Raw genomic sequence first — 27,588 nt, 5'->3', positions numbered from 1 at the left:
GCTGAATGGCAAGGCAAGAAGGAATCATTAGGGCAGAATATATAAAGGACTGTGAGCTGAAGTCTGAGTAATACCCAGGAATTTAGAAAACTCTAGAGATGTAATTGAAATAGTGAAAGCCACGCACTCCATGCAAGTTTAGCCAGCTTCTATAAGAGGTGAGATTATATCATCATTTTTAAGAGCATTGGTATGAAACCCTAAGTTTGAGGCATTTCTGGCCTTAGATACGCATGCTGTCCATACTCTTGCAATCTAGTGTTGGGCCTGGATGTGCGCAAGTTGTTATTCTTCTAAGAAGTCTTTTGAGTTGCGGGGTTTGGTGACTCCTCCTCTTGCTGGTAATGCGCATGGGCATCAACTGCATTTTTGGATTATCTTTCCACCGTCTGGTTTAGATGCGTGCTCTCATGCTCCAGTTCATGGTTGTGGTCTGCACTCTTTTCGGCTCCCACGGGTTACTTCTAACTGTTGGTATTGTTTTTGAATATGTATCCCTTTTTCCTTCTGTTCCTGGTCAACTACTCCAGCTCCCCCCCCCCCAGGTGAAATTCGGATCGATCTCGGTCCATCATGGGGCCTGGCCCTCCGGGTTCTTCTTTTCCCTGTGCTTATGATTGGTCCTGTACCATGTCACTTAGGTGATGGAATGAACATCCTTTAGCTATTGTTCTCGGTGCCACTCAAAATATCGACTGACCGATCTTCATGAGGTCTCTAACCTTTGCCTTTCACCTAAGCATAGCATTGTTTGCGATGCTTGCCGCTCCTTCAAATTAAATAACACCCTCCATGACCATCAGGCCCGATGCTCGGAGATGTTGCTGTGGAGGTCGTCTCTAAATCAAGCCTTGCCAGATGGATAGTCCAATGCACTCAAGTCTGCTTTGCTAAAGCAAATATAACCTTATCTATTCCTCCTGAAGCCCACGCCACTTGCAAAAATGGATTCTCCAATAATGGACATGCAAAGAATCTACCTGGTCCAGACCACACACCTTTACAAAACACTACTGTGTAGATGTGCTAGCCTGTCAACAGGCCGAAGCTGACTAGGTAGTACTCCATACTCTTTTTCAACCTACTGCAACACCCACAGGTTAGCCACCGAGTTTGGGAGGACTGCTTTACAGTCTATGCACAGCGTGTGTATCTACAGCCACGCATGCCTTGAACAGATTATGTTACTTACCCAGTAGACATCTGTTTGTGGCAGTAGTGCTGTAGATTCACATACGCTCACCCTAGTCTCTGGACACCTGTGGCCATTCCAGTCACCTTTTCTTTATCACTTTCCTTTTTTTCTCATGGACATCTATCTAACGATCACTTCTCCTCTCATTCCAACCTCACCTGCTTTAGGGGAAAAACGATCTAAGAATGGAGTTGATGTCCATGCGCTTTACCAGCAAGAGGAGGAGTCACCGAACCTCGTGACTCAAAAGTCTTTTTCGAAGAAAAACAACTTGCACGCATCCGGGCCCAACACTAGATGGCAGGAGTATGCATAGCATATGAATCTACAGCACTACATGCCACAAACAGATGTCTACTTGGATTCTCCAATTTAGTTTTTTAATTGTACAAAGATTCCTGACCCATGAAGCAGCTAGTTACATTGACATAATTTACAAAAGCAGCAGAAGGCCTTTTTCTACCAGTGGCATTGGAGTGAAGGATTAACAAACTGATTTAAAACATACTGTTTTTAAAATAAAAATAGAAAATACATATACTTTACTTTTGTGTTTATTTTTAGTTAGGCAACTTAAGTGGAACTTACAGTAGGCCTCTTGAACCATATATGGGAATTATAAATCCAGTAAATTAGAAATGTAAATTTGATAGTCTTTAACCCTTGTATTCCAACATGCATTCAGAAAAAAATAGGCTTAAATCTTCTCTTCTTTTTGCAGTATTGTCGTCTTAATGTTCGATGCAATTAAGTTTGCAAAGTATAAATTAAACATAAGACTTCATTCTAACACAGTTTGGTCAAGGCTTTTTGGGGACAGAGTACCAGATAAAATGAGCAATGCTTAATGATACCAGATGTCTCAAAGAAGCGTGCAGACTATTTTGGTGCATTAGTTTGTGCAAACTAGTGTCAAGCCTTTCTGGTTCAGTAATCAAAAAGACTTAGCTTAACAAAGAGCTCCTCTGTGGGGACTATAATGCCAAATGGGGTTTAATTATAAGGTTCAGGGGCTGGATCTTCTGCTTTCCCAGGAGGGGAAATATGATCGCAGAGGTGAGAAATTGGAGAGGTTTTTGGCTGCTCACGATCTTGTGCATGCAATAGAATTGCTTGGTGTAGATAGCAAGTTACTGCCCTCGTTTAGGGGCACTTACATGCCTCAACCATAGATTACCTATTTACTACCTGTAGTCTTTTACCTTGACTTTTACAAGAAGGGATTCCTGTCAAGGAATGGAGTAATCACAACGCCCTATATCTCGCGAGTTCCGCCCCAGTGCATAAAACGAGGTGTTGATCCCTATTAATTGGCACTCCAACGATTGGTTAAGGCTGGTGTGGCACCTAAAAATTTTTAGATTCAACACTAGCCATGTTGCTGAAGTGGCATGTTTTTCTAGTGCGCTAGGCACAGACGTGGTTAATTATTTTAACTCCTTAAATTTGCTAATCGGGCAGCATTTGTTACAGCCAGTTAGAAGCAAGCAGATGACGCTGGGTTGGTTTGATAGCTTCTATTCTGCAGCGAATCGTGGGCTTTGTGACGCCCTTTGGCTAATCCTAAGGACCCCATGGTAATGCAGGAGTCACATAAGACATATGAACACGCCATGAGTGCGAGACATATGAACACGCCATGAGTGCGAGGAAGAAAGATCTAAATCGCGGGACTGTGACCGTTTGGAAGTAGCATCCTATTCCAAGAGCAGTAGGAATTTTTGGGACTTGGTTAATAGAATGAAAGGTAGGAAAGCACCACCAAACCCCCTTTCATGCTGCAGTGTTTCCAGATGCGAATGGGTCTACCATTTTAAAGGTATTTATCACGTAGAGGATGATGAGTCTTAAGGGGCTGGTAGAGGCCAAACTAGTAGAATCACCGTCTTTGGAAATCGATTTGCAAGAAGTTGTTTTGGCCATTAGACAAAGCCCCAACGGTGAAGTCCCCATCAACCTTATCAACTGTAGCATTGAGCTGTGGGGTCAGTTGCTGGTGAATACTTTTAATAATGCGCTAGTCAGGCAGATCCCTGAATCTTGGTCACTTTCGACTATCGTACCAGTTTGTTAAGAAAGGAGACTGCAATTCACCTGTGTGTTACCACCCCTTGTCTCTTATATATAGCTCAGTTAAAATCATAGGGCGGATGATATTCAATCGGTTAAGATCTTGGACGGCTGACAGTAACATTTTCCGTCCCTATCAATATAGATTCTGACAAGGCCTGTGTACAGTGGAACAGTGTTTGAATTTGACCCTTATTATTGAAAAAGACACTATTACCAAGCAATGTCCACTGATATTCCAATGATCAAACACGTATTGGTACTGGCACTGCTTTATGCAGATGATGTGGTATTCATGGCACGGACCCCAGTAGCTTAACTATTCTTGCCAAATTCCTTTGCATCTTTTATGAGTGACCTGAACCTGGTCACAAATTAAAGCTAATTGCACATCCTGGCTCGTGGACCTGGTAAGAAGTCTTTGACTAAGGTTATGGTTAATGGAAACCCATTAAGAGGTGTAAATGATTTTCATTATTTGGGTATTACCTTTAGTAGCACTGGGACATGGCAGATGCACATTAGAAATGCTTGTAAAAAGTTTAGTAGAGCAGCTGGATCCATCTTCAACTTACCGCAGGAGGTTAGAAGGTGTACAGTTCCCCTTATCCTCAACATTTACAAAGCCAGAGTGTCTCTGCGGCTCTTTATGTGGCGGGGGTCTAGGGTTTCTACAACACCAATGCCCTTCAGATAGAGGAAAATAGCATCTGTAGGAGGATTCTGCATCTACCCCCCATGAGCTCCCACTTGATTATACATTCGGAGCTCGGGCTTACATATAGTGAAGATCTAGCCAAATTGGTGCCCATATTATTGTGGGATAGGGTATGGTCTGATCCTGAGGCAAATGTGAATTGGAAGATCCTCACAGACTGCCTAAATTTGGACAAGAGCCTTTCTATTCCATGACTGGCTTACATTTGTAAAGCTCGTGATACACTGAACCTTCCAGCTCTGTTTGATTCACCACTTACAATCAGGAAATCCGATAAAATGCAGGTTAAGTCATTGTTTGGAGATCTTTGTCACTCTTGGGGACTTGAAAATTAACTGAGCAAGAACACTGTAAAAGCGTACTGTAACTTCCATGAATTTTAAGACCATGTAAATAATACCTTTGTAGGGGTGGGAAAGGTCTCTGCTTTTTCACTTCAGGGCAGGCACTGTAGTTAAGCTTCTGAACTTCCTGGGTATAAATGACTAGGTGAAACTGTTTGAAGTAACCTGTCCCTGTGATAGTCATTCAATTCAATCCATGATGCACTTTATGCTTTTTTGTGTGTTTAAATTAGATCGATTTTAAATTATTTATTAAACCTATCTTAAAATCCCGAGGTTTTTTGAAGTGTAGGGATGCACTGTAATTCTTTGAGATTCACATAAAGTTTGCTACTGTGGGTTGTTCTTTCTTAAACGCTGCTGTAAGGTCCAGGAGAACAATGGAGTGTGTTTTTTAGGGACAAGTGTGGGGGACACTCTTTTTTATTTGTCCTGTTTGCTTATTTTGTGTATCTTTTATGACTATTTATAAGCCGAAAGAATTTAATTGAGTTGAATTGAGTACTGATGTTTTAGTGTTTACCCTTTGCTCCTTTTTCATCTAGCTATTTGCCGAAACCTATTGTAGAAACAAATATTTAAAAAATTTAAGTTGAAGAAATAAAATCTTGAAAAAAAACTATTTGGAATACTGCTCTTGGGGTTTTTAGGTGCTCATCAAGATCAGTTGTACATAGTTGTTTACATCAATGCATGATATTGATTTTATTTGCTGTTTATGCAATATTGACCCACTTGAACTTTTTTTTTAACTGCTTCTCAGCACATCTACACCCACAGGACCTTCCTTTTCACCTGCAAAAGCAGACACTGGCTTTTCAAATTATCTACTCAGCACATTTCTGTCTTGAATACATTGTGTTATTGGGATCATGTATTTGGAACCCAAATAAGAAACATTTTGGTTTTTAGGACTTATCGTCTCCCCACATACAGTGTGATTCATTGTCGTCTTTCCAGATGGAATAATATAAAATGTCTACACCATATTATGGACTCAGCTGTTGAATTTTATGTTGATTGGTCTCCACAGGTTCAATGACTAGTATATCCTCTTCATCCTTTTTGGTAGTGGGTTGCTGTAGAATATTTTCCTGTTAGGAATATGCAGGAACATCTTGCTGATGAATCTCACACATGTTAAAGTGGCCTAAAATGACCAGTCTTGTCTGGCTCTGGGTAGATTATTGCTCAGCAGAAGGCTTTGCTACTATCAACCAGTAAAACATGTTTACTGCATTTTGAAACCTGTTTGAACTTTTAAAAGTAGTGGGAAATTAAAGTGATGAATGGTATCAAATCCACAATTACTGGTAGATATCCATGGATTCCTGTGCGCTGGCTAGGGCCACTGACTAGGAATCCTAGTTACTAGAGTGCTATCCGAGGACAACTATACGAAGAGAGGATCTACAGGTTTCTTAAGAATGTTTTGGAGCAAAATGAAATGTTTTCCTACGGGTCACTGCTGACTTGAGCCAGTCTGGATCCAATCTCGAAGTTAGTAGGTGAATGAAGGGTTGTGGGGTTTCAGGTTTTGCTTTGTTTTCACTGTATGACATACATTATGAAACCATTGTTATTATATCTTAATAAATAGTAGTTCCAACAAGAAATAAGAGGGTGTGTAAGCCAAGTTTAACGCAATTCATGTTGGCTTGTTTCACTGGGAAAAGGTATATCAGATGCCGCTGGTGATTGGTGGAAACATTATGACAAAGATAGTAGGCCTGACTTTCTTATTGGGAAATGCATTTATTAAAGCTATTAGGTTTCTAAAAAAAAGTTCTTAAACACTGTGGAGGTCTGTAGCCTGGTATTTTTAAACATGGAATCACACAGATTAATTTAGTATTTAAGAGTTTGGTGTTTTCTATGCCTTATGATAAATCCCTGGGGTAGAAGGTTGGTACTGGGGTAATCCTTGTTGGACCATCTTAAGTGAGGTTGGATATTGTTTCGCCAACTGTAATCTTACACATCTTATGCTGAAGGTTTACCTGAAGACGTCCTTGTGAAAAAGCTTATGCTCGATACAGCAGGTCTGAGTTGGGGATGGTGAACAAGGCAACGATGAAAGCTGTAGGACTGATTTGTTTATCATTAAACGTTACTACAAAACAGTAGACCCTGCTCATTTATTGTGAAATCAGATGCTAAAGCAAATATGCCTTTAAGTGTGGGTTATTATTACACTAAAGGCTGTAGATGGGTATTTTGTTATATGGAATTACCAAGATTACCAAAGCAGGCACGGCTTTATTGTTGGCTACCCAATGTGACAAAACAAGGGGTACATTTTCACTTTGAGCCTTGTTGTACAATTATAGAAGGGTTCGTATGTTGATTTGCCAGCTGCGATTTTGTACATAGTTTTAATTGTTTTATTTATTTATGGTTGTTTTGTGACCGAGCTTGTGCTCAGTACAGTAGTGCTGAGTGATGGTGACCAGACATGCCATACATAGATAAAAGGCAAAAGGCCTGATTGGATAATAGGGAAAAGTTAGGTCAGATGCCATAAATCTGATTTACTTATTATGAAAACGTTATGACAAGTATTCTTCACTTTAATTTGAAAAGCATTTGTTAAAGCCAAAAGGCCTCTAAAGGTGTATTATTATTGTTGCTATTATTTTGTGTTAAAGCCTGTAGACGGGTATTGTATTACATGGAGTCTCATAAAGTACTATAATAGGCAAGTGGCTGGTGTTGGTTACCTCTCTGACAAAACCCTAGATAGAGCTTGTACTATAAGAATCTGTATTGGGCCCTTGATGGAGGACTTTTCATGTTGTTTTGTCAATTCTGATGTTGCGTAGCTTTCAATTTTTTGGGCTGTATTTAGCTGACTACCTAACAGGAAAACGTATGCCCAGAAATAGGCCTAAGTTTGTTATGGTGATGAGCCAGTGACAAAGTGTTTAGGCGTGATTAGTTCATTAGGAAACGTTGTTGCATGCCATACGTTAGATCTGTTTATTGTAAAAAATGACAACAAGGTCAGCAGGCTTGAATTATTTATTAGGATTTTTTTTTAATTGTGAAATCATATGATCAATGTAATGGGCTTTTAAGGGTTTTGATGGTATACTGTGTTAATGCCATAAACAGGCATTTTGTTACATGGAATCTCAGATTATTGTAGTAAGGAAGGATTTTGGTGGTGATAAATTTCTTTGACAAATACTGGGTATAAGCATTTTGCACTGTGATAATCCTTCCTAGATCCTATTTGGAGGGCCTGGAAGGTGTAGTTTCGCTGCCATGTGGTTGTACTATTAAAAACATTAAAAAAATACATACATACATTCATATACATAAATAGAGAGTCTGTGGATCAGCCTCTTCTGTCTGTTCATGTGTCTATCATAATCTGCTTCTCTCCAGGACAGCATACTGCATGGGACAACTGTTAGCCCATTGGATCTATTGATGTATGTTTAATGGCATTTTGCCTAATCACATGTGCACTTCTGCCTGAGAATGCTTCAGTGTCTGAGCTGGTGGACAATCCCGCATTTTTCTGTTTTATTTGCTTTTATAGGTCCCCTTTAATTTTTTCCCCTTCATATTCTTTTTTTATTTTTATTGAGTTGTGCATGTCCACACACTTTACAATTGGGTTTCTTGCTTGCCCCTCGTTACATCTGCCATTTGCTGCAACCTATGCAACCCATATTTCCAAAATGGGCAGCCATCTTGGAATGGCATTGCTCATATTGAATCATAGTTCTGCTGTTACAAGAATGCCGCCATGATTCGAAGCATTATGTTGGCCAGTTTGGAAGAGTTAACAGTGATTTACTAAACCATTTAGCATTCAAATATGGCCTCCCAGTGCAATGTTTACCAGGTGGCTACCTTGGAACGGTATAGTGCATCATTGTTTTTGCTACTCCAAGATGGCCAACGCATTGCTTTTAAACTTGGCAGATGTGTAGGAATTTTAAATCAGCAGTATACTATGTACAGTAGCATTGCAAGCTTTCCTCCCATTATGTTATCATTTTTATTTTTTAATATTCCAATCATATCTCCATCAAGTTTGTGGCAGCATATTTTTTTCCTTTTATCAGTTAAATGCATATTGTATATGCTTGTGGGAGTTTATATGTCTGATTGCATTCGGGTGTGTGGGAGAATGCAAGAATTATTCGATGGGTGAATGAATGGATATAGGAGCGCAAGGATGAGTGTCAAAGTGCATGTATCTTGATTTGAGTGCCTAAAAGTATCCGTGACTGAAGAGGCACTTTCAGTTATAAAAAAGAACAATTAATGGACAGAATGCTGAATAATGTCAAAAACTCACTCCCAGTACAGAGATCAGGGCCTACATCCATATTTTTGTGCTCACCACGCCACCCCTGTTTGGACCCAGCCCTATGCAAATCAATCTTGACCCTAGTCCCCAGGGGTACAGTCCGGCCCGAACTGCCAGGCCAGGTACTGGGGGTGAATGTTTGATCTTGTTCAGCATTCCATCCATCAGTTGATCTTTTTGCATTTGTCACCCTAAGTAGGATGGGTATGCTCAGACATGGGTCCCATGCTCCCTATGCCACTGGAGTCTAGTTATCCTGACTGATGAGGGGTGATACCCTGAAACTGGTCCTAGAATGCTTCTTTCCGGTCCAGGGAGGACCAGGTTTGGCAGTTTGTGTGTAGAATGTTCCCAAACAGTGCAGGGTAAAGACTTATTTGCATATGGCTGGGTCCTAACTGGAATTGCATGCTGAGCAAAAACACAATGGATTTAGGCCCAGATCTCTGTACTGGTGATGAATGTTTGACCTTGTTCAGCATTCTGTCCATCAATTGTTCTTTTTGCATTTGTTGCACTAAGTGGGACAGGTGTGCCAAGACGTGGGCCCCGTGCTCACCATGCCTTTTGGAGTCAAGCTATCCTGGCTGATGAGTAGTGATACCCCGAAACCGGTCCTAGAATGCTTGTAGGACCTAGCCTTGCAGGTCAGGCTGTACTGTTCCCAAGGGGAGCAGGGTAAAGACTGATTTGCATATGTCTGGGTTTAAAATGAAATTGCATGGTGAGCAAAAAAAGATGGATTTAGGCCCATATCTCTGTACTGCGGGTGAATACTTGACCTTGTTAAGCATTCTGTCCATCGATTGTTCTTTTTGCGCTTTTTTTTTTTATAAGCCAGAGATTTGGCATTAGCAGTGCTTGTTTTACATTTTTGTGGGAGTTAAAATCAGTGTGACTCGGGTAAAGTGCTGGCTATTCGATGAGGCTTCACTAATATTCAGTACTAAAATCGAATAGAGCCATCTTCCAGCCAAGCACATGCAGACATTCTAGGGAGAAGAGGGGACAAAGCATGCTGGAAAACAGAGGACAATGTATCCTGGATAACCACATTACAATTCTCAATACTTACATTTTTCCCATGACTTGAGTTTCGTTTTGTTCTTCCATCCAGTTATGATGCTTGCTCGAATAAAATATTGATGCCCAAAGCAAAAATGCCACTTAAAAGGAGAAAATCCTATTTCGTTTCATCAGAAACTTGCATTTTTTTCGTGATTGTGCACGTAACTTTACAAAAACAAAATGCATTTCGCTTTTATTTGTGCCTTTAAAGTTTCACACATGTTGTCCTTGGAGATAGGCAGGGTTGTACGAAGGGGAAGAGGATATGAAGTGTAATTTCTCTTCTTCATGTGACATATTTTTAATGATCAACACGGAAAAAACCTCTGCACAGAATTGCACCAAATTTGGCACTTGCACAAAACCCAATTACACCTGTGTAATTTTGCAAATCCTACATCTATATCTAGGGCATTACCTACAATTGTGGAAATTTGCGGCCTTTGCACAGCATGAATGTGGTCATATGAGTGGTAGTGGAAAGCTAATTTGCAGTTCGGATTTAAACATAGTTTTGATGGCCTCATGTTATGATGGTTGTAGAATTGAAAGACGTCAAGACGTGAAAAGATGACCCAATGAGATCGGAGCTGGGGGGAGGCATGCTGGTAGGATGGGGACGTCTGGAATAATCTGCAAAAAAATGAATAAATATACATGATTACTATTTTATTAGAGATTGCACTGTGAGCTTGAGCTTTTGGGAAATGCCATCAGTAAGTAATAAAAACAAGTCGTCATTATTATAACTAGACATGCAATATGGAAATTTTTCACTATTTTGTTATTTTTACCTTTTCAATCTTCATAACGAAATGGATTTGACAGTTGCTGTTACATAGACACTTGAATGAGAATCATTCATTGGCAGAAGCTTGCTGCACTAATAATTTGTTTGTATTGCTCTCGTTTTTTATCGTTTTAGACTTGCCAGTATACTAGTGCGGACTAATGATCTTGGGATAATGAAAGACTGACTTGCAACAAAATTCAAATCTGTCATCTTCAGTTTTCTTGCAGAACTCTGCAGTGACTATCTTGGCCCACTGAACTATTTTGCTGTGGTCTGACTCTCAGAGAGCTAATTCACTAGGTAGAGAAGCTGTTCTTGATGCATTGTGTTAAAAAGTGATGGCACTAGTCCACCTCTTCCTGTACCTGCAATTCCCTATCAGAGGGAACAACGGTACATATTGACAGTGGAAAGGGTGGCAAACTTAAATTATTGTATGCTGTCAGTTTATGGTTTCCTAATCACCAGCCCTCAAAATCGCACTTGCAATTCTTCAGTAAGCCAGTGACATTTCACGTTCAACCGAGGTAATTTGTTCTATGTTAATGATACACTTTATTTAAGGTATTTAAGGTCTTAAGTTGCAATACTAATAAAACTCTTGCCAAATAGGAATAGCTGATTCCTTTCTCATTTCACTAGAAGTACGCAATAAGCATATAAGCCTCAGGATTACCTTTGGAACCTACAGGATAGGCGTGTCTTCCAGGATCATTTTCACTAGGCTGACAGTTGGCTGAGCAAAAGTAATGGATGAATGGGGACTGAACAGTAGGTTTTTGTTAATTGTGTTTCTACTGATGACCATCCAACATTCAAGAACATTTCTCCTACCTTGAAAGAACTGTGACTCCTCTCTGTGCCAAAATCCACTTCAGAGCCTGTTGATAGATCTATACAGAACTCCACTTGAGTAAAATGGACTAACTTCCCTATAAATTAAACATGTCTGATGGAACATGTACAAGTAGATGCACATCCATGGGACTTCTGAGAATCCAGAAGACTTTAAGTACAAGCCATCGGGATTTCTCTGCACGTGGACCGCCACTCAGGAATGAACTTAATTTGTAGGTATCATTCAGGAAACGTCCAACATCCCCCTCTAAAGGTTCTTCCTATGATCCAAAATTTGTGATTTGTCTTCCCTACTTCACACCACAGTTGTACTCTTCCTGATCTCTTTTGAACGGATTTATTGTCCTGAGGTCTGATTGTAAACATACTTTCATTTCACTGCATCTCCACATTTCTTGTGTCTCCTGTTGCTCGGGGCAGCTCCAAGATAACCCCTTCCCCCTAATTAAATGATAAGATATGAAAGTGACTTGTATCGCCTTGCACTCTGGGGAGTGTCCCGACACCCAGCACAGGTCAGATGTGAAAGTAAGTCTTGACGTTTTAGTCCTGCAAAAAAGCCAGGTTTTAGCCTTTTTTAAACACTGCAACATTGCTTACAGCGTGGAGCTCGAACGGAAGCTTATACCAAGCTGCTGGTCCTAGATAGACACGAAACCTACCTCCTGCTCCAACACGCCTAATTCTGGGAGTCCGTGCTAGCAATTTATTGGCAGACCTCTGGTATCTTGCTGGGGCATAAATTTGAACCTTGTTCTGCAGTAGACTGCACCGGTCTGCTACAGTGCGCTGTGGACTAGCACAAGTGCATTGAACAGGATTTGTTTCCTGATAGGAAGCCCGGTTAGTGTGCGCAGATGAGGGGACATACGCCCTCTAGCTTGCAAATTGAGAAGAAAGCAAGCGGACACTTTTGGGACCTCCTGTAGCCTCTTCAGAAGGTACTCTGGCAGAACAAAATATAGGGCATTACGGTAGTCAAACCTCACGGTTATTTGGGCCTGGATAACCGTTGGGGGGGGGGGGGGCAGTGAAGGATAAATAGTTTTGGAACATTTTTAGGGAACACAGTATACCAAAGCAAGTGCCAACCAATAACTTAATTTGTGGCTTAAAAGGTAGGCTTTCATCAAATTTGACCCCTAAGTTATTGACTATGCCTCCCTGTTGGCATGAGATTATTTGCGGGTCAGAAAGTCTGCCAACATTTTTCTGGAGAAGTATTGCCAATGAAATAATTTCTGTTTTGTCAGCATTGCACTTGAGCTGGTGTTCTGCTATCCAATGAAAGACTTCAGTCAGGCAAGTTTTAATCAGCATCCCTGCAAACCCTTCTCCCTTGCCACATGAGATCAGTAGCTGAGTTATCATTAGCGTGAAATATGACACTTCAGCCATTTCACTCAGCTGGGAAACAAGTGGGTCAATCAAAGGAAAGAGGGTTAAGAAAACCTAGCAAATATAACGCCAGTGGTTGTTTGTTCATTTGTATTCTTTCCATTTTTGCATTTGGTAAGCAAGGATGGATGTGATTGAGGAGTCTTTTTGAAAGAGTGTAATAGATCCCTGTATTGTTTGCAACAGAGCACAATCCCAGTAATGTATTTGTTTTAAATTCTGATCACTGTTGGCCCTTCTGAAGTTGGGTATTATAATCCAGTGCTAGGTGTGTGCTCTTACCCAAGAGTTGACAAGTGCAACAAAGTATCATTTATTATTTGCTTTGCATGTAAAGAACCTCAGATTGTTTCTGTTGAAAACCTGTTTAGGTATGCATGCATGACTCAACCCTTTGAGTTAACAATTGTGTTGGGTACAAGGAATTGATTTGAAATATATTCAGAATGTCTCGCCGCTTTATTTGGGGTAGTTAGTGGGCCAGTTAGAATGAGTCATCAGGGATGAATCTGATCTCGATTTCCTCATTCCATTTCCTTTTTTAAAATTTATTTTTAATTGTTTCTTTACACTTAGCATCATTGGTAGAAATTATTGCAGTAAATGAATCCATCTCTCTCACAACCATCAAACAGACTCAGCAGGGGATTCAAGCTGATGTCAATATACCCAATTAGGCTGATTTAACTGAACTGCCTTTTTTTTTTTTTTAATTTAAATACAAGTCGGAGGTTGAGTGACTTAAACCTTCGGTCTCTGCAAAGGTTGTGCATAGTCCATCAGCTTCCCCTTGTTGGTGCTTCCCTTTTTGCACAATGTTGAACAGGAAGGCTAGAATGTTCATGAACTCATATAAAAATCCGGTCTGAATAAGGGTTTGACTAATACATTATTGATTGATCATCTACATTATTGATTGAGCATCTATATTTGCATACCATTCTTAACTCTATCGTTTGGTGCTTTCAGAGGGATTGGCAAGCCTCATATTGTTATTTATGTATTTACAGATCCTGCTTCTGCAGAACGTGCTGCACAAAAACGAAAAATTCCCAGCCCTCAGCACTCTTCAAATGGCCACTCTCCACAAGAAACTCCAACAAGTCCAATTAAAAAGAAAAAGAAACCTGGTGCAATGCACAATAACAATAAAGATCAGGTAAAAAATGATTTGTCAGTTCTAGATGAGTATGGGTTACCCTAAACCACTTTAGCTCAATTCCAGCCATTAAGCTTTTCCTTTTTGGTATTATTGAAAAGACTATAAAAAAAAAGGCAAAGATGGTACTGCACCAGCTGCAAGCATTATGAACGAATTCAATATTTCATGCCACTTGGATGGAGATACGTTTATGCTAGCTGGCTTTTGAGTAGTGTGCTATGGCCCCTAATGTAGCATCGCAGCTTTCACTGTCACAAACAATTACAGTTGTAGCGACGTTTGGTTGGATACTGCGTGATAGTAGCATGGATTTGGAGGGACAGTTGAATGTGGTGCATGAGATCTTGACGTGCTCTGGATGTGTCTTGGCGAGGATATCGATGCTCTTATGAGTGCCAGTATTTAGAGGTTGTGTGAAAGATGATAGTGTGTATGAATTTATTGTGTAGTAATTCAGACTAGTTGATGATCTTTTGTGGGGTTCACAATATTGGTCCCCTTCTTTATAATGATATGTTAGGCATTGCCCGACTGGTGAGTGAACTTGACCGTATTCTGGGTTAAGATTTATCTTGTGATATAGCCCAACCAAACTTGTTTACTAAAGTATTATTATCAATGCAAGTTTGCTGATGAGTTTAGATTTAGGTGGTAGCTGTGTGTCTACAATGTGTTTTGCTTTTGTACCTCCCTTATAGTTTTGGTGCTCCAGAAATTAACTTTACTTAGATATTTAAACTAGCATTGGCAATGCCAATAGGTCAGGATTTAAGGACTGCTGTATGGTAATGTGAAGTATTACAAGTAGATATCATGGGAATGGATATGTATTTGTGCAGGAGCAGAGATCTGTAGAATAATGTTGATGTAGGTTGAAAGGTCAGGTGACAGTTGCACTGTCAAGCTAGACCTAGACATCCACATAGGTTAATGACTGCCCTCCTCCCATCTGCGTTGCTGCCAGAAAACAACGCCATCAATTATCAAGTTAATCAAGACACTTTAATAGAATTACAAGGTCATATGTGTGCCCCTCAAAGTTCAAGATCAGACAGCTGGATAAATAAACAAAATAATCACAGTTTTGTGAAGGACAAACTTTTTCGTGCAAGCACACAACTTCTACCGAATAAACACATGTTCTCCTGGCTCCCATAATGTTTTTAGCTAGCAATGATCATATAATTGTCTTGTGATATGGCTTATACTTTCTCAAGTAAAACTGTGCATTTGGTGGACAACTTAAATGTTGGATTGGTGCGAGACTAATTCTGAGCACCCCCAAGATATGTTGGCTGATAGTCCTGCTAGCTCACAGTGCCCAATATCTGTAACCCTAACCTTCCAGAATAACAAATGCATGTGCAACCTCAGAACATGACCACTCTGAATTCCCAATTATATCGTGCCAACAGATTAACGCGTTGCAATATTTATTGAAGTATTGTGATTCTTGCGTAAAATACTTGCTCTGTAGTGATTAATAGAAGAAGCAGAATAATGTGATTAATATTACGAGAATGTTGAAAAAGATGAACAATTTAACCACTTTGCTGATTACAGAAAAATGTATGCTTGCATATAAGTAGTGTGATATAGTGTACTCCTTCCTAGCGCATTATATCCTAGCCTATCATGTCTAAGGTGAGTGAATCTGCCAAATCCCTATCAGCTGGTCTAACTTCCCATTACCTGTGGGTAAGTGTAAGCAAGCTGCCTGTCTTAGTGTAGTGTTGGACAGCATCCCTTGCATAATGTAACAGGAATCGCCTGAGCTGGAATTTCGGCATGGACCGACATTTCACCGCCAGCTAAATGCTCCTCTGAATAAACAAAGGCTTGATGTCATATATATAATAACATCCTCCATGTTTCCATGCTGTAGCCCAAGTCAAGTCGCTGTTGTTTATTCTATTCGATAGCTCTGTCACTGAGCGGCCAAAAACAAATGTTGTGTGCTGAACTTAGCCCTTCGACAGAATGTTTAAGGTGTTCTTCTAGAGTGACTACGAAGTGAAATTATAAGCAAAACTGAGTTTAAGGAATGTTATCCTGTGTGTGTAGGCAAATGAATGTGTCATATATCACCCTGTTTAAGGAGAGAAGGCAACTTAAGAGTACGTAAAAATAGCTTTCCTTAACCATGCCTAATACTTCCATTTGACACCCACTCCTTGGATGCAAGATAACAAACAATAAAGAGATCTAGCTACAATACTAAACCTAATTAAAAAGCATAAAAACTCTTAGAACTATAAAAAGACACTATGCTAGTTTGAGGATTAAAGCATACAGAAAGCCATATTTAAACAGTATAAAAGCAAATTAAAAAATGTGTTTAAAAGGAGGTGTATAAAACAATTTAAAAGCAATTAAGGATGTTAAAAACAAGTCCAAATTGAAACTGTTCCCACAAATCGAAACTGCTGAATTGTTTATTTGTTCCGAGGAATAGTTGAAACATTGCTGTTCCCAGCAACCGCTGACAATGATCCCAAAGGCACCCAATGCATCAGGTCCATGGAGCAATCATGTTCCACTTCATCCCTCACGGAAGAAACAGCCATGGCTGATTCTGCAGATGCTGTGCCAGGATCCAGATCCCCAAGAGCTGAAGCATCCCAGGTGGTCTCATAGTATACATTCAGGAGCAATGACAAGTGCGAGGGGCAACCGTACACATGAACCGTTAATGGGCCCACCAGTAGGGCAATGTCCGGAGGTTGACCCAATTGCGATACCAAGCATATGTCCAGGGCACACTCAAAAGTACACAGCAGTCAGCGGAAAACTGGCTGCACGCAGTGAAGCCGGACAGACCGGCTGAAAGGACAAGAAGAAATGGTCATTTTGTTCCTGAAGTAAGGTTGCGCCAAAGCACTTCATCGTGCTTTCACGACACAGGGCATGTGTGGTAGTGCTATCTCCATTTGACCTCCTAGTGGGATATCCATTGCGGAGCAGTGAAAATTAAAAGCACAGTCCCGACACCTAGGGACAGGTAAGCAGCAAGTCTCCAAAAATGCTTCCAAGCACAGAGTGTATGAATGATTAACTCCAAAGACTGTCTGGAAGGTGCTAGCTAACCCAGAGCCAATTGACATAAAAAACTGCACCGCTCCTGGTGTATAAGACCTGTTAAAAATGCGATGCACAAGCTCCCCAAAATTGTGTGGGAAAGTAGTGCGGAGTAGCAACTGTATCTACAACAGGACCTTGCGACATGAAGATAAAACACCTCCCTTGCAGATTTTAAGGCCACATCATCCTGGAACAATAAGGCTTTTAATCGGCTTAAAGTATCATAGTGCACATTTGCAGTCTTTATCGAAGGCCAAAGCATTGCATCCCTAACTCTGTGGGCAGGTGGAAACAGTACTTGTGTACAGCAAGTCACAATCATAGAGACTATTACCAGATAGGCAATACCTGGTCTCATCCCACAGCAGACTTGATTATTCAGCATCAATTAACTCCCATTTGAGACTAGTCTGATTGCCGGATTGATCACAGCAGCCGGGGAACCTTAAAGTAGCATAACAAATTTGTGTTAGATGTATTACATGAGCCATGAAGTGAAACTTCCCTGTAAACTAAGAAATGTCCCAATGTACTCTCACAGTCAATCCCGCTAAGAAAAACCTCAGTCTCCCTATTCCGACATCGGTATTTGAAAGGTAAGTTCCATGACTTGTGTACATACCCCTCTCCTAGCACTTCAAATCTGCCCACTTGATGTTGTTGTAAGCAGTATTGGAAGTGAATTGTCGAAATTAGCAGAGAAATGAATCGGCGGATTATCCAATCCGTGGAAGTGTTTCAGCAGCAGTAAATGACAGTTTCTCTAGCTTCTCTGTGTGTTACATGGTATAAGTTGTGTCTTTCTTTGCTATGACTGTCTGATCTCTGGGGGAGATTATATTGCAAAAACAAGCTAGTGGCATTAATGTGTTTCCATGGAACGCGATTACCTGAAGTGCCCGCTGAGTCCAACTTAGTAACATTATAGCTCTAACCTGCTACTGCCTATGTTTTAAAGAAGGCATGTCACTCTGAATGATGTTAGTTGTAGATGACACTAGGTTACCCAGAGAGTAAATTCTGGTGGAAAGAGTAGTCATACCATTATCCACTACTACCAGAGTCCTTTCTAAATATGCTCTGTCAATTTAGGGCAATCTCATTTCCACACAATTCATTGGTTATTGCATACAGAAAGCGCTTTTGATGTGGTCTTCAGGTAACTATTGAAAGATCCTGTAATCCCATGTTATCAGAAGGAAGAGACAAGTGTTTCACCTGAGACAATGTTGAGGTTTTTAGCCAGTCAAGGCATAACTTTTTAACACTGTAAGTTGTTACCACCCTTAGTGTTGTCTGCGCATTTCTTGGGTCAGGCCTACTGATCTTAAACCCATCGGGTTCACTCAGAAAACAGGCCTGACATCTGTTGGTAGCTAATGGCCACACTAACCATCCTTCTTGATTGGTCTCTGAAGAATTGTACGAGCCATTACAAAGCATGTTTTCTACTGTTTCCTCCATGTAAATTGTTGCCAGTTAGCAAACCTTGCAAATGTGGGAATGTTTGGTGTATTTAAGTCTCTTATCTTAGCAGAGTCAAGACAGGATGTTTTCTGCACAATTGTGTTCAGGAAAATCATTTGCTGTGGTGTAAAGCATGACCTAAAGAAAGCCTTGTTCTTGCACCTACGGTAGACACCTTCGTCTGTTTGCTGAATTGGCATCTGTGTTTCTGTGGATGATGTTTGCAAGGAGTTTGTTGATGTAACTGAAAGAAGTGATACTTCAGTGTTAGTTGGAAGGGAGTAGAGGCTTCACCATTGATCAACGCTTCCATTGGGACTTCCTGTAACGTAGTGAGAGGAGGCAGGTAACTCCCTAGGAGCCCTCTTGGTTTACTGTGTTAAACCAGTCACATATTGTGGTTTGACGAATCTCTTGTTTTTGCAACACGCAAGAGGTGGTAGAAGTACAGTTCTCGTACCCTCAATGGCCAGGGCAGGTGCTCTGTAAGATGACCTCAAGTCTTTCTTGCCCATAGTAGTCTCCTGGATTAGTTCACTAATCTTGGGGATCCAACCAGGAGTTGCTGGTGCTTCCTTCACTTCTCCAGTGGCATAATGTTACTGCTGGACGTTGCTCTGAGCTTCTTGAAAGTTGTTCAGATCCTGTAATACATCCAAACGTTCACTGATGTCAAATGGTATTTCAGCCCCAACTGTACATGGACTGTCGAGGTCGGGTACCCACATCTTAATCCCAAACAGGACCTCAAAGGTAGTCCGGCCACCCAGTGATTTTCTAGGCATATTGTTTAGGGCTCTCCGGACCCTGTACAGGAGATTAATTCAACTGCGACCTGAACCTTATACCCTTGCTGTTGAGGACTGCTTTAAGTCCTGGTTCTTCCTTTCCACAATCACATTTCCCTCGGGATGATAGGGGGAGAAGTACTGCACAGCCACACCCAATTTTCCTATTGTGTCTCTGTAGGCCTTTGAGGCGAATGCTGGACTCTGGTCCGAATGTAATGTGGCTACTGTGTATGTCCCAATAAGGAATTGCAGATCTTTTATAACAGTTTGGGCGTCAGCCGATTGCTGTGGCCTAACCTATAGGAATCGTTGCTGGAATCCACTACAACCAAGATGTATTTGTAAGCCTCGTCTGAAGGTAAGGGGCGGCACTGGTCCAGGTAAACACAAGCGAGAGGCTCGTCTTAGATCAATAGACGTGTCTGTGATGGATGCACCACAGTGGAACCCTTCATCTGCTGGCCGATGTAGCATTTAATGACTAAGTCCTTGATCTGTAGAGACCTGGCCACCAATAGCGTTGCTGCAATAATTAAATTGTAGCTACCACCTCTGCATGAGCAGATGCTAGGCCCTCATGAGCTGCTAGGGTCAATCCTAACCAGTCATCTGTTTTTAGTATCCCCTTATCCCCCCCCACTTCCGGAAAATGAGCAAACAGTGTTTTGTGAACTCAACTGGTAGGACTGTTTTGCGGGAAAGCCTTTTGGCAGGTGGGTGCCATTACCACCATGATGTATCCATCTACCCTCGTACTTGTACAAGTAATTGCAGCGACTGCAGCAGTTTGCACAGTTGCCTTTGTTCCTACACGCTGATGACTCCGTGTGTGCATTACATGAGTCTGTGGCAAACACTCTTTGAGTTTTGCCACCTGTCCCCAAAGTGTTTTGTGCATTATGGTTTACTCTTTAGAATCTCTGAATCCATTCTAGCTCCATTAGTGTAAGTACTTGTAAGACTGGACCTAATAATACAGATCACACACAATCTGTGTGGGCAATCCGGGATCTGTATTCTCCAGTGCCAGAATTTGAGCTGGAGTTGTGCTAGCTGAGCAGTGCACTCACCTGTTGACTGTAGGTCTTCTGAGGGCAGAATTCCCCATCCTCAATTATACCCTTTACGGCGGTTTTGCCCCTATGGCAGGCTGTATAGATGATGTAATCATACTGATCAAGAGGCATGACTTAATTAGGCAGAGGTTATTCATTTTTGCATTGCAGATATGCTTTTGTTTGTAACTTGGAGTGAAATCTGTAGTCTACATCTGTTGTAGTGAGAGAGTTGGCTCACTGTATCCATTGCGCATATAAAGACTTAGCGTTAGGAATGCTGGCCTTCGTGGCAGCCTCAAGGGCTGGAACTAATGCCACGACAATAATGAGTTTCACCTGAGTCGAGGATCTTTCTCTCACTACAGCAGTCTGCACCACTGTCAAAATCTTTTCTGTCTGTGCAAAATACACCTCTCTCATTGGTGTATAAATGCAATTTATACACAATTGGTACAGTGTCACCTTCATTTAATGTAACAAAAGTATATTCTGATGCACCGGCAATGATACGGATCACCAGGTTTGTTGTGTTTACATGTATGTGTAAGTGTTATGAAACTAGCATACAAAGCTTGTACTGGATGTACGAGTTGTGTGTGTTCAGTTGTCCAATGTGTGCTTGGATTGTCTGGATGTATTAAATCAAAGAATGGCTTTACACGCTCTGCGTAATTCAGAATGTAAGTTATGACAAACTTTCGGAAACTTAAAATCGATTGGAGTATCTTGAAGGTCTTTGGTGGTTGTAGAAGCACGCTCTTCATGGGGAAATGTGTTGCTCGGCTTTTGTCTTCACTTGACAACTCGTATCCTAAAAATAGGACATTGAGGTCGGCTGTTTCAGATTTATTTTAAATTGAGTTTGTAGCCCATGCGTGCAGATCCCAATATTATGCAAAGTGTGTTGGAAGGTCAACATCCATCAGATGTCATCGACATAGGACAATGCCAGGTCAACATATTCTTGCAAAAGGTCTGTAACCCACACTGAAAACAACCCTGGGCTGTTCATACCGCGGAGGCAAACGCAGGACTGCTTTTTAAACCCTAACCCGCAACCTGCTAATTGCGGTCAAATACCTGCTTTCAGACTATGTTTTGGCAGAAAAATCCATTCTGGATGTCCAAAGTTGTTTTGTATTTTTTCTGCACTGTTGTTCATTAGTGCTGTGCTATGTGCGTTTTGTATAGAGAATGTACATGTAGCTGTGTTCAGGTGTCTGTAATCTAACATTAGACGATATGAATGGTCAGGTTTTATTACCGTACGCAAAGGATTATTCATAGGGGAGGTTCGACTTTCTATTACACCTTGGTATTCAAGTTTTATGAGCATCTCTCTAGCTTGTTTTTTAGCCTCATGTTTAATAGGATATTGTCTTTGAGGTTTTGGAGTCGACGTCACTGGTATAATGTGATAAGGGTAACAGTCATCCTACCCTACATGGGTGCTGTATAACGTAGAAGCTAGCCCATTCCTTGGCATATGAATGTTTCATGGCGTGAAACATCACGACCTCATTAGATACATTGTGAGACTGTCATGGTTCATAATATTCCACTGACGGCCCTCACATCTGTTTTTAGCATGGCCAAATTTACCACTTTATAAGAGTCAAACAGTACTCTTTAGGTAGTTTTAAGACACATTTCACTACACAATTCTGCCTACCTTCACATTTGCTCACTCATAATGGCAAAAGAGAAGATCTGCGATAAAGAGCCATCTAGCGGGTCCCATGGGCCATTGCAGCCCCACGTGAAGCAAAGCCCTATGATGAATCATAACGCCCATTTGGGTGTGTGAGTGCTCCATCGGTTGATCTAACGCCCCATTACCTGTGGGTAAGTGTCACAAGCTGCCTGTCTTGGTGTAGAGTTGGACAGCATCCCTTGCATGAGGTAACGATAATCAGCTGAACTGGAATTTGAGCACTGACCTTCCTCTCGGTGTCAGCGAAATGCTCCTTTGAATAAACAAAGGCTTGAATATATATCTATATATATATATCTCATCCTCCATGTTGCCATGCCAAAGCCCCAGCCAGCTCGCTATTGTTAATTATATTATGATCGCTCTATCGCCAAATGTGAGAAAGTGGCTCTGTATACACTGTTCCCAAATAGGTTCAGTGTGTACAGAGTCCACAGTCCCCAGAGGTTTGGCAGAGGTTAAAGTTAGATATAACCTTACTCTCTAAAGTGGTAGCTTGGTCGAGCAGTAAGACATTATCAGAGGACAGTGTAAAGCATTTGTTGTACACACTCAGTCAGCAAATGGTCTCACACACTCAAGAACAGAACTCTAGGCCAATGGTTTATATAAAAAATATATGGTTGTTTTATTTTAGAACCAACACTTGGTATTAAAATATACTTTCTCAGAATGAGATACTTTGTTTAAATACTTTTGCAATAAGCAATTGACTTTTGTAAATAATAGTTACAGGTTGTTGCAATAGGCAACACAATTTCAAACACAATAATGCTTTGAGATCAGTGGAAGTTTTAAGTTATTTGCAATAGATTACTTTCCGGATTACTTTTCTAACTCCAGGACTGGATCCTAGATTTAGTCCTGGGACAGTTCTTCGAAACAAGTGATTAAAGTCGACTTAGTTTCTGTTGTGATTTTTAAGCAATATTTAGCTATTTTAAAAGTTGACACAAGAAATTTCATAGAAAAACAGTCAATGATTCCCTATGGGAGAAAATTCAAGTTGCAGGTATAGTATGTTCTTGTTACTTTTGTAATCCAGTACTGGGCTCCTAGGCTCAGTACTGGGACCTCGATCTAAAGCAGGTAAGTAATTACGTTTTCACAGTTGGTACGATTTTTAAAGAATATTTGTAATTTGCAAAAATCGACACTTAGAAGAAATTTCACAGAAAAACAGTCAATGATTTCCTATGGAAGAAAATTGGGTTAATGGGAAGTACGGATGTGATTACTTTTCAGGGTCAGTGCTGGGCACCAAGATCCAGCACTGGGATCTCTCCTAATAGCAGGTGAGTATTTTCATTTTCGTTACTCTGTTGATTTTAGGTGAATATTTTAAGTTGTAGAAACTCCACACTTAGAAGAAATTTCAGAAGAAGCCAGTCAATGTTACCCTATGGAAGGAAATTGGGTTATCGGCTTTTGGGTAAGTACTCGACTGGCAGAGTTAAGGTTCTGGGCACGGACTCAGGGGTCTCCCAGGGTCAGGTTGGTATAGTTGTTGCACCCTCAGCGACACTGAGGCGGCCGGGTGCAGAGAGAGTTAGGCCCAATGTTATCCTATGGGAGGCAGGGGGGCCTTGGTTGGTGGCTGCTGAATAGCAGGCGACTCGGCTGTGGGAGCTGAGCTCCTGGTCACTTGCTCAGGGCAAATGGGGAAGTAGGTAGGAGTCGAAGTTGCACTACCAGGGCCACTCGGGCGGCTGGGTGCAGGGTGCTTTTTTTTATATTTTTATTGACAGTTTCAATTACATACACTCCAATATACAAACAACAAAGAAACAAGCCAGTTCGGTCAGTATATTCCCTCTCAACATTATTTGAAAACGTGGGGCAAACATAGAGGATAAGGAAGGCATCTTCAAATCACACATTTATTATTATTATTATTTAGACATTTGTAAAGCGCGGCTGTCACCATTGCAGGCATCCTGGCGCTGAAAGAAAAAGAGACTATAGTGAAAGCGGGCTAGCAAGGGAAAAGCCAGGTTTTAATCTTCCTTCTGAATGGGAGGAGTTCGCCGGTGTGTCTAATCTCAATAGGGAGAGTATTCCACAGTCTGGCGGCAGTCACTTCGAAGGATCTGCCCCCGGCTCTGACCTTCCTGAATCTAGGAACAACTACCAGTTTAGCGACAGAAGATCGAAGCTGTCTAGATGGGGTATACCAGGCAAATTTAGATTGCAGGGGAGCTGGACCAGCTCCATGGAGAGCCCTAAAAACTATACAGAGGGCCTTAAAATGAATTCTCTGCCTTATAGGAAGCCAATGCAGTTTTGCCAATGCGGACGCTCCATGAGAACTTCGCGGCCACCCCAAAGCCAGTTTAGCAGCAGCTGATTGGACCCTCTGGAGCCTGTCCAGCAAGAACTCGGGGGACCCGAGCAGGAGGGCATTACAGTAATCCAACCTGCTGAGAATGGTACATCTAACCACTTGGGCGCGGGCAAAGGTAGGTAAGAGGGGCAAGACTTTCCTTAGGGAGCAAAGGATGGCAAAACAGCAGGCAGACGTTTTTGAACATGCGTCTCCATGCTGAGCCTCTGATCCAACATAACCCCAAGGTTGCGCACAGATTCCACCGGCCGTACGTTGGACCTTGTTTCCGGAGGCCAAAAATTTGTTGGAAAAGGTTGGGGAATCCTAGTACCTGCACTGAAAAGCACCTCCGTCTTTCCTGCGTTAAACTGAAGGGAGTTATCCTACAGCCAACTAGACGTTTCACGCAGACAATTATGTAAAGCCTCCACGGAGGTTGAGTCCTCGCCTTCCAGGGAGAAAATCATCTGCGTGTCGTCGGCATAGTTCAGTCTTGATGCCGAAGCTTTTGATGAGAGAGATCAACGGTCTAAGGTATATATTAAAGAGAATTGGGCTGATTGCCGAGCCCTGAGGGACTCCATGTAATACCGGGGGAAAAAGCTGACTGGAAAGGTGGCATGGATACTGCCTGCTGCCTATCCTGCAAAAAAGAATGGAGCCAATGCAGTGCAGAATCTCTCACTCCCGCCTCCCACAGCCGCCGCATTAGGATCCTATGGTTCACCGTGTCAAAGGCGGCAGACATGTCGAGCAGGATCAGAAACGCTGCCTGTCTTCTGTCTGCACGCCTTTGAAGCTCGTCCATAGCGGTGATAAGGGCTGTTTCGGTCCCATGAGCAGGCCGGAAACCGAATTGGTCCCCATCCAATAATAGATGGCGTTCGAGATAGTTGGAGAGAGTGTTACTAACCAAACGCTCAACTATCTTGGCGGGGAAAGGCAGCAGGGAGATGGGTCGATAGTTCTTAGAACAGTCAGGGTCTAAGGAGGGCTTCTTTAACAGAGGAGAGACTAACGCCCTTTTCCACAGAACTGGAACAGTACCAGTCACCAGAGATTGGTTACAGACTTGGTGAAGAGGGGGGAATAGTTCATCCTCAAATTCCTTCCAAATTTTGGGAGGCACCGGATCCAAAGGAGAGCCAGAGACGATCCCTCTGGCTAATTTAGTGAAGGCCTCATAAGTAAGTAGAGGGAACTCGAGTAGCGGTTCACTCGTAGCCAGGGTAGGGCTAATTGATCGTTCTACTGGCAAAACAGGGCTCAGGCCAGATGGAGGGCCAAGCTCCGGAGGCATGTCCAGATCTTTAAGGATGAGTTCGATTTTTTTCCTTAAAAAATGCGGCAAGGTTGTCGCAGAGATCTTGGGACGGGACAATCGCATTCTTGGAGCACTCCGGGTTAGTGACGCTGTTTAATATGTTAAAAATACTCCTGGAGTTGTTGATGGTGTTGCAAATCAGCGAGGAATAGTATTCAGTTTTAGATTGTTTAATCCGATTCTTATAGGTAGAGACCTTGGTTTTCCAGAGCTCTTTCGAGGTGTTATTATAGTCGCGTCTCCACCCTCTCTCCGCTTGTTTACAGCCTTGCTTTAAATTTTTTAGTTCATCATTGAACCAGGGGGCAGACTCTTTGCCCTTGCAGCTACGTGTTTTTAACGGGGCATGGGCATCGAGGACCGTAGTAATTCTGGTGCAGAGAGAGGTGTAGTTTTCATCTATATTCAACTTCTCATCGAAGGGCTGTTCCAAATGGAACACCTCCCCGGTAAGGTGCCGCCGAATGAGGGCCCTCCAGTCTCTATACTTAATTTCCGTAGACGACATGGGGGCTTTATGAGGACCGCTGCTCGTATGAATAAAGAATTTAACGAGTGAGTGGTCAGTCCAGTCCATAGGTAAGGTTTCCCCCATCGCCACCAGGTCGGGGGCTGCGAAGACCAGATCTAAGAGATGGCCAGCTGTATGGGTGGCTTTAGTGACCAGTTGAGAAAGACCAAAACTATCACAGGCTTGGGCTAGATTCCAGAGACCCGAATCAAGGGTCCCATTGCACCAGAGATTAAAATCACCAAGGATGAGAAGCTTATGATGGGAGAGGGCGATATTAGTTAGGGTAGTAAGTAATGCTTGTTGCTGCTGAAGGCTAAATAAACCTGGCGGGCGATAGCATACTATCGCGGTGATATTAGTCCCGGAGTGGGTCTGTATTGATAGTCCTAACAGCTCAGTGCTCAGAGTAAGGTCTAAAGTAAGGGCCTTGATGCAACAAGAAGCTCTAAAAATAACTCCCACTCCCCCGCCTCTACCAGAAGGCCTAGGAGTGTGAAGGAATTTAAACACAGGAGGACACGCAAATCCAGAGTCAACCAAACAGTCAGGACGGGTCCAAGTTTCCGTCATAAAAAGAATGTCCAATTCGTGAGTCTCAATCAAGAGTTGGGTCTCCATACTATGTTTGGGCAAGGACCTAACATTAAGAAGCCCACACTTTAAAAGATCGTCACGCAGGAGGTCGGCTCGAGGGTGCGATGTGAGTGACAGGGAGAGAGTTCCTTTATCCGCATGGAGCTCGCCTATTTGGATGAGTGCCTCCCTGGAGTAGGAGCCCTCCATGGAAAGCCGATCAGGATAGGGGCCAGGGCAGGCAGCGTGACTGGCCCATGGCGCTACCTTGGCGCGGACGGGCGCAGACGGGCTTACCTTTGGCGCGCCTTCGGCGCGCCCGCTGCGCGTTCTACCAATGCACATCTTTGTAGTTGGGAGGAGGGCGTGGCCTCCCGGCAGTGGGCGTGGCCTAGTTAGCGAGGCTGATGGCGGCTGAACTTATTCCCACCCGTGGCAGCGGGATCAGGAGCTGCGCGAGGAAGTATCAGCAGGTATGCAGGGGGGGAAGTGCCCAGGGAGCAACGTGACACAAATGAGAACAGTGGTGACAATTTCAATATTATTAAAAAACTCAGCTAAAATCTCCCGGCTTCCGCCTCAGGAGTCTCTTCTCTAAAGCGCGCTTGTCAATCAGTGCGCCTTTATAGAGAAAGGGGGCGTTTAACTGGGCACTGGCCGCATGCCCCCCAGTGTCATGGAACCTATTCCTGTACATTAGCCTTCGAGGGCTCAACCTGGCGCAATTTCTCTGCATATCTACTCCGTCCTTGTATCTTCCGACAGACTCACTGCCACCTCCACGTCTCTTCCCCACCACTCATGCAT

General features: G+C 42.2%; 1 protein-coding gene across 8 annotated transcripts in view; it reads left to right on the top strand.

Moving 5' to 3' along the window:
• ZMYND8 (zinc finger MYND-type containing 8) overlaps nucleotides 1–27,588 on the top strand; it is a 420,239-nt gene that overhangs the window by 64,837 nt on the left and 327,814 nt on the right. For all 8 annotated transcript variants that reach the window (XR_014966854.1, XR_014966853.1, XR_014966852.1 and 5 more), the window contains exon 3: nucleotides 13,782–13,930. Coding sequence is in view for 5 of the 8 variants with exons in the window: in XM_085619413.1 (XP_085475539.1) it covers nucleotides 13,782–13,930 (149 nt within the window). In the remaining 3 variants the exon portion in view is untranslated. The remainder of the gene's footprint in view (nucleotides 1–13,781; nucleotides 13,931–27,588) is intronic.

This window comes from Triturus cristatus, chromosome 7, assembly GCF_964204655.1.
Source record: "Triturus cristatus chromosome 7, aTriCri1.1, whole genome shotgun sequence".
In the NCBI taxonomy this organism is placed as follows: Eukaryota; Metazoa; Chordata; class Amphibia; order Caudata; family Salamandridae; genus Triturus; species Triturus cristatus.
This window is presented reverse-complemented; position numbering and strand designations above follow the sequence as displayed.